Raw genomic sequence first — 11,422 nt, 5'->3', positions numbered from 1 at the left:
AGTGTAGACAGCTAAAAACTGTTTTGTGCAAAAAAGCCCCAATGGCGAAAATGGCGATTGGGGCTTTCTTGCACAAAACCGCGTCTAGATTGGCACGGACACTTTTCCGCAAAAGTGTCCGTGCCAATCTAGATGCTCTTTTCCGCAAATGCTTTTAACGGAAAAACTTTTCTGTTAAAAGCATTTGCGGAAAATCATGCCAGTCTAGACGTAGCCCTGGTGTAAATGGTGCAAAGAGGAAGCAAGCACCAGAATATGTCATTAAATCCCATCAAACTGTGTAGGAATTAGGACAGAAAAGCAAACTGTAAAACTGGAGAATTACAAATCCAACAGGAAAACAAATGTCACCTTGACGCAACAGGGGTGGGGAATGAAACCCCTTTTCCCCAAATACTCCAACTTCAGGTCAGAATTTAGAGCACGAAAACAGCTTTTTTAGAATGCCATGACCCATACACACAACACAAGATCTGTGCCCAAAAGTTCCGTTCCTGCATCTCATACAGGATCTTGGGCAAGTCACTTCACCTTTCTGTTCTCTGCTTCTCCCATCTAGTCTTAATGTATTTAGAACACAAACTGCTCTGGCAACATAGGCGTGCGCACAGGGTGTGCCGGGTGTGCCCAGGCACACCCTAATGTCTCAGGCCGGCTAGCCCAAGCCATTTTTGCACCCTGGGCCCCACCTGGCCTGGCAGCACCATGTGGCCCAGAAGCACGGCCCGGTGCCCCTGAGGCACCCGGGGGCGCCCCCACCCGGCCCGGCAGCACGGCGTGGTGCCCCTGAGGTGCCCCGGGCTAGGGCCCAGCCGGCCTGTAGCTTGGGCCAGCTCTGACTCCATCCCTGCAAATAGGAAGGCAGAAGCCGAAGGTAAGGTAACGGAGAGGATGGAAGAGGAAGGGGGGGAAATAAGAGGAAGGGGTGGGAGAGGAAGGGGCTTGTGCTGAGGGGAGGGGGCAGGTCAGGAGAAGAAAAGGAAAGGCACCAAGGGACAGGGTAGAGAAGAGATAAATGCCAGGGGGGCAAGTGGAGACAATGAGGAAAAGGGCAGGAGGGGAGGTGTCAGTGGGAGGGGGGACAGGGTGATGCTGGGAGAGGAGAGGGTAAGGGCACTGGGGGCTAGAGGGGGAAGGGAGAGGTGCTGTGAGAAGGCTTGAAAGAAGGGGTGGGCATGAGGAAGGCAGGGATGGAGCAAGCCATGTGTGAGGGCACGGGCATGAGGGGAATGGGGACAGAGGGTGGTGAGGGAGTGGGCACCAGGGAAAAAGGGGGCAGGGATAGTGAGGGAAGAGGGAGGCACCAGGAGGATGTAGGGCTAAGGGAAGGTGCAGGTGCCAGGGGATTCTGGGGGTGAAGCAGAAGGGCAGACACCTGCAGGGGAGGGACCAGCAGCAGAGGAGAGAGGCAGGGCAGGTGTGTAGAGGGAAGTGTTAGGAGAGGGGATGAGGAGGGGTAGCTCACATGATCAGAGTGGGGCTACTGGAGGAGTGGGCACAGCGGGCAGAGAAGGGCTGGTGGAGGGGGGCAAGTCTCAGGAGGGCTGACAGCAGTGAGAAGAGCAGGAGTCAGGACAGCAGAGGCAGGTGAGGGGTTGGGGGGGCAGCAGGCACATGGGGAGCTGATGGAGCAAAGGGAGGAGACATGTCAGCAGAAGGAAAAGGTAGAGGTTTATGAGATATTTATTAATAACTTGGGTGCCACAGTGATACATCCAAACAAGCCACATGAACTCAGTACTGGTGCACAACACAAAATTCATTCTGCTCATGGGAGGAAATTCTGAGGGAACACTTCCCCCAGCCTCTCTGCCCCCCGAGTTAATGTCACACACATTGGGTTAAAGCAACTGCAGGATAGTTGCATGGGGGGGGGTTGGTGGGGGCCAAATTAATCCCTGTTGGTAGGAGGATGGTGGGAAAAGGCCTTGGGGGGGGGGTCACATGACACCTTTTACTTCTGGTTATGTGCCCATCTTGCCCCCACAGCATTACCTCCAGAGGTGTGGCCAATGAGAGTCAGGGGGTGTGGTTAACAGGGGCCAGTGGTGTGGCTAATGGGAGTCAAAGTACATTTTAAAAAAATTCTTTGGGTACACACCCTAATGAAATGTGTTGCTCATGCCTATGGCTGGCAACAACTGTCTATTATTATGATTTTGTATGTTTTCTAGCACATTGGGGCCCTAAACTTGGTTGGGATCTCTATGTGCTACTGGAATACAAATAATACCAAGAATCTCGTCTCAGTTGTGATCCCACTGACTCTGACCCTCATACACCCTTAGCCTGCATCATAAACTACCCTACGGCTTGCAAAGGCAAAGCAGGTCTGTGAGCAGGCACTGTCCTTTTTGATCTTGCCCTGGTGGTACTTGATTCTGCCCAGGGCTGATCAATCTTTCAGTCTTTTTTTACATCCTTTTTTGGCGGGGGGGAGGAGCTTAAACCAGTTTATAAGGAGCTGGTTGAAATGTTTCCAGCGTTCGACATTTCAGCCGTCGTTTTTGTGTGTGATTTTAATGTTTTCCTCTCATGACAAATGGCTCCAGTGTTTTTCGACTTGGGCTGGCCCGCTGAGGAAGAGGGTGCGCGTACATGATTTCATTCCAAGGAGCTGGCCCCAGTGTCACTACCGCGGGGCGGCTTCGGAAGGCTGGTTTTAAGAGCTGCAGTGGGAACGTGGCAGGCAGCTGTGGCGAGGGGTGGGGGCTGCCCGAAGACAGCAATGGTGATTATGCTGGGACTTCCCAGAATGACCGTGTCTGACACACGTGCCAGGAGGAGGGGCAGCTGTTACTAAGCGGCGCAAGCCACACCCTGCAGCCCATCCCTACACGCTTGTGGGACCCTTCGAAGCCCCCGCGCCCCTCTGTTACCCAGGCACTTGGGAGGAGGCTGCAGCTCCCTGCCGGGCTGGCGTCGGCGCCTGGGTGTTTGCAAGGTCTGGGCGGGCGGGCGCCGCCGCTGCGCCTTTAAGGAGCCTGTGAGGTGGCCGGGCTGTGGAAGCAGCGGCGAGCACCGGCTCCAGGTTGGAGCCAGGGGGCGGAGCCCGGGAGAGGGGGCGGGCGGGGCTCTGGTCCTGCCCAGCGCCATGCCCGCCCGGCCTGGCCCGGCAAGGGCCCCCGCAGAGCCCGGCTGGGCAGCGCGCACAGGACGCAGCGGCGCAGGCTGCCGGCGAGGGGGGCCTTAGCGGGGCGCGGGAGCGCAGCGGCCCCTGCGGGCTGGGACGGGCCGTCGCTTCCCTTTCCTCTGGGCTGCGGCGGGGGCCGCATTCGGCTCAGTCCCCTGCGTTTGGTTGCAAAGGGGGCGACCGGCGCAGGGCGCGCGGGAGAAGCCAATGCCTTGAACTTTTCTCCCCCCGGCGAGGGGAGGGAGCTGGGCCCGGGCAGAGGCAGCTCGCCGGTTATGTGCAGCCATGGCCGGGCCGGCGGATTGGGCGGCTGGGCTCCAGTGGGGTATCCTGGTCACGCTGTTTGTGGCTGCGCTGGTCACGCTGGCCGTCTACCTGGTGCAGTACGCGCTGCTCGCTCGGCGAAACTGTACAAGGGCGCCGCCGCCGCGGTCGGATGAACTGTTGCAGGGAAATGACACCCTGTTGGCCTGGGTGCTGTCTCTGAACAGCTGGAGGAGCCAGTGGCAGAAAGCTTGGATAACAGCCCTAAACGCAGAAGCCAAAGTCAGAGGGGTAAGTGACCTTGTAGATTGGACAACAAACCCGTGCAGTGCTTGCATTGGAAACGACGTTGCAATCGGCTGTGTTACCGCAGCATGGGTGTCTGCACTTCTTGCAAGCATGTGTTCCTGGAGATCACATGGTTTTCAATAGATCTCTTTTCTCCAGTCCTATTTCATGGGGGTGTCACCCTGCTGAGTCGAATGGAATTTCAAATCGGCGTGACACTGGAAGAAAGACAGTGAAGGGAAATGACCTTATGTACCTTGTTCCAAAAAGATCAAATGTGTATTTCAAATACTGTTGTGGCTTTTATTTCTGCACTTTTGTATAGGTTAAAGTTCTGAAGAGTAATTTCAAAATTGAGTCTCATATTTTTAAAACTACAGTGTTACGCCTCTCCCCCCCCCCCCCTTTTCAAATGTTGACGTTTTACTCTCTGTTTATTATAGTTGCCTTCGGGAAGCTTTAAACTAAAATCTGTCCTTTCCTCTCCCTCAAAAATCGGTATGAATCCATTCACTCTACTGAACTGTCATTCCATTAAAAAAGGAAATCTGTTTGGGGAAATGCATATGAATTTGGAAATGCAAGGGCACATTTTGCTTTCTATTATATCTGTAGAAATCAGGGGTATGAAGTATCAGTGAACTGGATATCTGCTGATATGGCTTACACCTCCCCTGCAGAGCACTCTTGTGGTTGTGGAGTCTGCCACCAGAGCAGAACAAAAGTGTTGTCTATCACAGTAACATGCCAGAACCTCACTAGACTCTGGTTTCATTCTTTTGTTTGCTTACTGTGAATCAAGTCTTTTGAGGACTGAAAAATGCTAATTGATGTACAGTTGTTAATGAAACCTGTTTACCTGATTTTTATTATGTTAAAGTGGATGTTATGATATGACTTCTCTTTCTTTGCTTTGCCCACTATTTACCAGTTTTGCCAAAACAAGAAATAAGTATGAGATTAGCAAAGATATTCTGAATGGATATAATGAAATCTAGAGATTTTCCTGTTCTACCCACTATTTCTTTTTTTTTTAAAATCTATAAAGGGAGATGGATAGAAGTGCTGGGGAAGTGTTGCTGACATCTCAGCCAACCAACATAGATTCTGCATATGCAATTGATAACATTGTTATGTACCTTTTGAAGAGAAAAACAATAGAAACTTCCTGACTTGTCACATGACTCTGTCAATTATGAGCCAGATACAGAGGGGGAAATAAGTCTGTAGAACTCTCGGGAAATCTCAGTTCCAGCCTCTCTCATTTATGTTTTTGCACACATTCAATATTTTTGATGTTTACTTCTGTTAACTTATTTTTGTTTGCCTGGCAGATCTTAGCCTTGAGGAGAGTAAAATAAGATTATGGTTGCCCTTATGTCAGTCATACAATTTATGTTTGAATTTTATATACAACTTTAAAAAAAAAAAACACCTTTCTGAATTGGCATACACAGCATATGATCTACTTTTTTCTCTTTCTTCCCATATCTATTTGTGAAGGACATAAAAACAAAATTCTGGGTCTAAAGAGGCCATAACAACTAAATTTCTTGGACTGAGAATTGAACCTTTCCTATGTTGATGCAAATAGCCAGTTCCAATAATCTGGGAAATGTTATGTTTCTGTGTAGGGTTTTTTTTATGTGTTCTTCAGCACCATTACTCCAAGCCAGTGTTCTTTTGTTTAGCAATTTATTATTTTTAAGCAATCCTACAGTGCCTTCTATTTAGTTATATGCATTAGAAGGGGATAAAGGATTGATTGTGTGTATTTCAATTTAAAATTAAAAATTCTCCAGGCATTATTGTTAAATGCGGAAGGTGGGTAGGAAATATCTTGGTTGTCCCCTTACAATACCAACTCTCTGTGAGAAAACTATGGGTGTTATGATAAAAGAAGAAAGGATTGAGTTCTGCAGAAATAAATATTTTAAGAATTGTTACAAATTGGGAACAGGTTTCAGGAGATGGAAATTAGCAACATAGGCAAACAGAGACAATGTTACTTTCTGTATGGCACACCCTCTCTTGCCTTTTCTTTTGATGAATTTTGATGAACTGACAACTGTAGCATATTTTTACTCCCTCAAGTAGGTTCCCAAATGCTCAAGAACAATGTCAGCATCATAATGCTAATGAAATTCTTACATGTGTACAGATATACCAAAGCAAAACTTATCCTGGGAAGTCTGTTAATGCAGTAGTGGCTGCCAATGAGCGCACACAGTATCAGTAAAATTACTGTTGTTTCTGAAAACATGACTTCACAAAGCAGTGGATGTTAGTGATCTTTCTCACTCACACCTCCTTTTGTGTGTATTACATATACATTATACTCTTTTTTTTTTTTTTTTCTCCCCCCCCTTGTTTTGCTCAGTGTCGTAGGCATGTGATGTTTTGTTTTTAATACTTAGCGGAACTACAGTACAGTTGTATGTTCAAACAGCTTTCTTTCAAATGATTATTCTAGGGCTGTCAATTGACATGCATTAATGCCTGCAATTAACACAGTCCAGGATGAACATGTTAATAGCAGTCATTAATGCTGTGCTGCCCCTTTGAAGTGCCACTGCAGCACTTCAAAGGGGCAGAGCAACATGTAGCCCAGGATCAGCTGGAGACTCCCCTGCTGACCCTAGGCTCCACTGCCCCCTTTGAAACACGAGGAGGTGGCATTTCTAAGGGGTAGCCACCGCGCAGCTGATCCCCGGCTCAGCTGTGAGGTGGCTGCCTTTTAGAAATGCCACCTCCACTTGTTTCAATGGGGCTATGGAGTCTGGGGTCAGGTGGAGACTCCCCAACTGATCCTGGGCTCCATGCAGCATTGCTCCAGAAATGGAGAAATGCTGCGCGGAGCCTGGGATCAGCTGGAGAGTTCCCAGCTGACCCCAGGCTTCAGGGCTGCTCCTTTGAAACGTGCGAGGAGGTGGCATTTTAAAGGGGCAGCCGTGGAGCCCGGGGTCAGCTGGGCACTCCCCAGCTGACCCCAGGTTCTGGGGAAATGCCACGCAAAACCCAGGGTCAGCTGTGCGGCTCTGCCACCTTGAAGTACCCCTTCCCTTCTCCCCCCCCCCCCCTTTTGCTGCCTCTATATCATAGAGGCAGCAAAGGGGAGGGGAGGAAATCGACTAGTCGACTGACTGTTTGATAAGCATTTGCTTGTTGGATAGCTGCGCTGCCCCTTTGAAGCGCCTCTCCGGGCAGTGCAACATGGATCCAGGGATCAGTTGGGCACTTCTAATGTGCTACCCCTTTGAGGCCGGCACCAGGGCAGCGTTACCAAAGGGCAGTGCAACACGGAGTCCAGGATCAGCTGGACACCGTGTTGTGCTACCCCTTTGATGTGCCACAGCGGCGCTTCAAAGGGCCAGTGCTGCATGGAGCCCGGGGTCAGCTGGAGACTCTAGCTGATCCCGGGCTCCATGCAGCGCTGCCTCATTTCAAAGGAAGCACGCACGTGATTAAAAAATTTAATTGTGATTAGTTACACAATTAATTGCTTGACAGCCCTAGATTATTCCAAAATGAAAAGATACCAGACAGCTCATGCAGCTGTATAAGTTCCCTACAGTATGTTGTTAGGCCACATCCTGAAAACAGTTGAAAATATTTATATTATAGTAGCTGTGAAAATAGCTTCTTTGAATTCAACAGAACTACCTTTGATGATGATGCCTTCACTTCCCACTGCCGTCAAGATTAGTCAGGATCAGTCCTTATGAGAATGAAATTAAGCATAGGTTTTCTGGGCTGTTCCTTGTATTATGTAATGGATTATAGTGAATAGGATTAATAAAATCCCACGATTTTGTATATATATAAATGTATACATTCTATTACCTAATGGATTCAGAAACTATATTGACAATGTGACACAAATGAAAATACTTTACTTAAAACATGTTACTTGTTTCTCAGGATTCATTGTTGCTTACATTTGAAGAAGACACAACTCCTCAGCCACTGGAGCTAGTAGTTAGACGAGTTGTAAGTGTTGTGAAGTCAGCCTGGGAAAAGGTAAATGTTTTCTCTTAGTAGATTCTCTTAGTAGAGTAAACATTTCTTTAGTATTTTCTCTTAATGGATTACAACCATTACGCCTTTTTAAAATACTAAGCTCTTGTTATGGTTGGGAATGGATTTTCAGAGTTAGACTATTGTAAATTTGTACTGTATTTACTTGAGATGATGAGTTTGAGTGTGCTTCTGGGCGACTACAAATGTTCACAAAACTGAGCTTATTTTATGCATTGTCAAGGTCATATGGCCAAACTTTTTCCCCATTATTTCCTACTCCATTACTGTTAAAGTCTGCTTAAGATAAGGAAGGAAAGGAACATTGTGGAGAAACTTTTAACTCTTACTCACTTCTGTTTTGTTGATTAAAAATTTTATGTGGCCTGTTCTTATCTGATTATAGTTAAGTAGGTTCAAAATCTAAGGGTGAAATCTTGGCCCCATTGAATTCAATGGGGATTTTTTCTTTAGTCTTTAATGGGGCCAAAAATCACCTTAGGTATTAAGGTAGAACTCTCATATGAACACTTTTCACTTATTTTATGAAGCACACAGCATTTAAAACAGAATGTAGCCATTGGAATATGTACATTCTTTCCATGAGATGCACAAAAATTGTAGAAGCTAGTGACTACGTTTTTTTTCGTCTACAGTTAGACCCCTGGTACAAAGTGGCCTGATTCTCAGGGTGCACAGTACCAACTCTCCTATTCTTTCTCTCTGTCCTGTGAACTGTGCATGTAAGTTCAAGTACTCTGGCTTTGGGGTCACAGATTTGAGGGTTGGTTGACTGGTAATTGTTGCAAATAACAAGCTTTTGGTTGAATGGAAGAAGGTATGGGCCTTGGACATGGCAGAGCTGCATTCAGAGTTGAATGTTAGTGGTATACAAATACTACTGCTAGTGGATAACTGAGTCAGTCCACAGAGTAAGTTATGGGAGTCTTAACTGCAAGGATGCCCATCCACCGCTCCCTTTTCTCCAGCAGTTTATGCTACTCTACCTCCATTGCTCTTATGGTGGCTTCAAGTCACCTGAGGATTCCCCAGCACAGGTGGAATTCTCTAGAAGCTGGATCTGCTAGTTTTATGGCTGCTTTGGGACACTAAAGTAGATCCTTTGTTATTTAAAGTTAAGATTGCCATGCCAACTGAAACATGCCCTGCCCTGGGATGTACTTCTAGAACCTGGGTCTCTCACATCCCAGGTGAATGCCTAAATGGATCTCTTCCATTTCTCTCCTTTCTCCTCCTCCTCCCCCCTCACCTCCAAAAAAACCCCCAAAAAACAAACTACCACCACCTGGATCTGAAATAGGGATGTAAAATCCCATTTAATTGGTGAACTGGATAAACATATTGTTTAAACAGTTAACTGATTAAAGGAGAAGGCAGGTGGCCGACTGGGGCCAGTCCAGCCCGACTGAAGCAGCAACCCCCCTTGCGGCTGGGCTCGAGCAGTCCTTGCTTGTGCCAGGCCAGAGTGTCCCACAGGCAGGGGCTGCTCGGGTGTCTTGGTCAGAGCAGCCCCTGCCTGAGGGGCACCCAGGCCCACAGCAAGCAGGGGCTGTTCCAGCTCGCTGAGAACAGCCCCGTCCACAGCAGGCCCTCCACGGGGCTGGAGCAGCCCCCTGCCAGTGGATGTGGGGAGTTGCTCCAGTCCTTACCAGTTAACTAGTTAAATATTCACATCCCTAATCTGAAAAACCTTTCGGATGGAAGTTCAGTTGAAACTGTGAAGTTTGTGGTGTTGACAAATTTACGTTTTCCTGTGAGAAATATTTTGGTGGAAAAGTCAGCTATGAACATGACTGGGCTGAACCTGCCTATATGATTAAGACAGTGTCTTTATGGAAATGGCTTCAGCCTTAACTGAATTTCTTTACTCTTGGCTTAGGACATGCCCTGCATAAAATAAAAGTATTGCTTGCCTTAATGTACAATAGCTGTAAATTAAAGAAGGAACCCTTTGATAGATCCTCTGATTCTTTCTTTTTTTTAATGCATGAAGTTGTTGTTGTCCCCCTCCTTCCTCTTAGCAAACTCGGCTAGTTTTCCTGTAGAACATTTTAATTGCAGATCCGAAGAGCATTGATAGTAAATTAATGGAAAATAAGTAGCTCTTATGTGTGTGTCTGTTTCTGGAACTGGTCTGTTAGTACAAATATATTGAATTAGAAGGGGAAATTCTATAACTGAAACCTTTTTTAGGCCCAGTCCACACTGCAACTTTCAGCTTGAATTTGTAACTAGTTACTAGCACAGCTGGTTATAAATTTGATGTGTGACAATGCCCTGCATGTTTATCAATGCTATGGCAACAAAAAGCACTTTGCCCTTGCCAGAGTCCATGGCTGGCACATGGCTGTCTTCTTGTTTTCTTCAGTTTTGGCATCCTTTTATTTATGATTGTATTACAAGAGCATCTAGAGACCTCAGCCAAGGATCAGGGCTCCATTATGCTGGGTGCTTTACAAACGTAATTTAAAAATACACCATGCCTTTATCAGAGCTCTCAACTAGGATGAAGACAAAACTCAACAGTAGATGAAACAGAAGAATTGGAGTGAAAGGACAATGTCAGTAAAATAAATGCATTATGCATAATGGGGGTTCTTTTTTGGTGTGTGTGTGTGTGTGTGTGTGTGTGTGTGTGTGTGTGTGTGTGTGTGTGTGTGTGTGTGTGTGTGTGTGTGTGTGTGTGTGTGTGTGATTAGTTCCTCTTCCTCTCAGCTCTCTTTGTCTGAGTGTCTAAAAATTCACATGCTGCTGGATCTACTCTGTACACAAGTCTACTTGGGCATTGTATCTCCTTCTGAGGTATTGGTGGATAGCTGTACAGAATATTGTTTCTTATTGCAGTAGGCACAAACACACTATGTAGGTTCTGGACCCCATGAGGCAAGGCATTATGCAAACCTACCCCAACACACTCTTCCTTTCTTGAAGAACTTAAAATCTAAGGAATTGGTGCATTTCTCAGGATGTACTGATGATTAGACAGCATGCTAGCCATGGGCAAACAAACATGGTTATAATGGCAGAAAAATGGCCGTGTGGTTGCAAACTGAACCATGTAAAGTGTGACAAGTTAAGGTGACCAAGCCTCTATTGAGGGCATGTCTAGACTATGTGCGGCTTCTGAAAGAAGATATGCAAATTCAGCTTGAATTTGCATATTTTCTTCCATTTTTTTTCCCGGAAGAGGCTTTTCCAATATTTGGCCCGTCTACATGGGGCCAAATATCGGGGAGGAAAAACCCTTTTTTTGAAAATTCCCTGTAAACCTCCTCTTCCAGGGGGGAAAAAACCCTCTTCTGGGGGGGGAAAAAAAGGAAGAAGATAATGCAAATTTGAATCAAATTTGTATATCTTCTTTCGGAAGCTGCGCGTAGTCCAGACATGCCCTCAGTTACAAAATCAGTTTTAAAATATGACTTGGACCTATAGAATGAAGTGATTTGTTTTCAGAAGTACTTGCAGTGACTTGGTCAGCATTTCCATTAGCATCATCTATTTCCTGAAGGCTTATTACTTGGCAGCAAAAGTTTTGTGCTTTGGGGTGTTTTCCCTGTCTTGTCAGGAATTTGGTGCATAAGGTTTTGGCTGAGGCAAGAGCAGGTTTTGAAACTTATTTTGTTTTTAAGCTGTTATCAAAAGTCTCCCTCCTCTTCCTTTAAAACATTGACATTGGCTCCTTGATAAATTCTTCATACT

At 46.6% G+C, this 11,422-nt stretch overlaps 1 protein-coding gene across 2 annotated transcripts in view; it reads left to right on the top strand.

Annotated features, from left to right (window-relative positions):
- The first annotated feature begins 2,490 nt into the window (after positions 1 to 2,490).
- Positions 2,491 to 11,422, top strand: part of C2CD2 (C2 calcium dependent domain containing 2) — a 56,592-nt gene continuing 47,660 nt past the window's right edge. The window contains exons 1-2 of one of the 2 annotated variants that reach the window (XM_075912186.1): positions 2,491 to 3,688; positions 7,607 to 7,705. In XM_075912186.1, coding sequence (XP_075768301.1) covers positions 3,419 to 3,688; positions 7,607 to 7,705 — 369 coding nt within the window. In that variant the 5' untranslated portion in view covers positions 2,491 to 3,418. The remainder of the gene's footprint in view (positions 3,689 to 7,606; positions 7,706 to 11,422) is intronic. The other variant, XM_006130532.3, reaches the window with a different exon arrangement.

Source organism: Pelodiscus sinensis, chromosome 1, assembly GCF_049634645.1.
Source record: "Pelodiscus sinensis isolate JC-2024 chromosome 1, ASM4963464v1, whole genome shotgun sequence".
In the NCBI taxonomy this organism is placed as follows: domain Eukaryota; kingdom Metazoa; phylum Chordata; order Testudines; family Trionychidae; genus Pelodiscus; species Pelodiscus sinensis.
The sequence above is the reverse complement of the archived record's forward strand: the minus strand, read 5'-3'. Positions and strand labels throughout refer to the sequence as shown.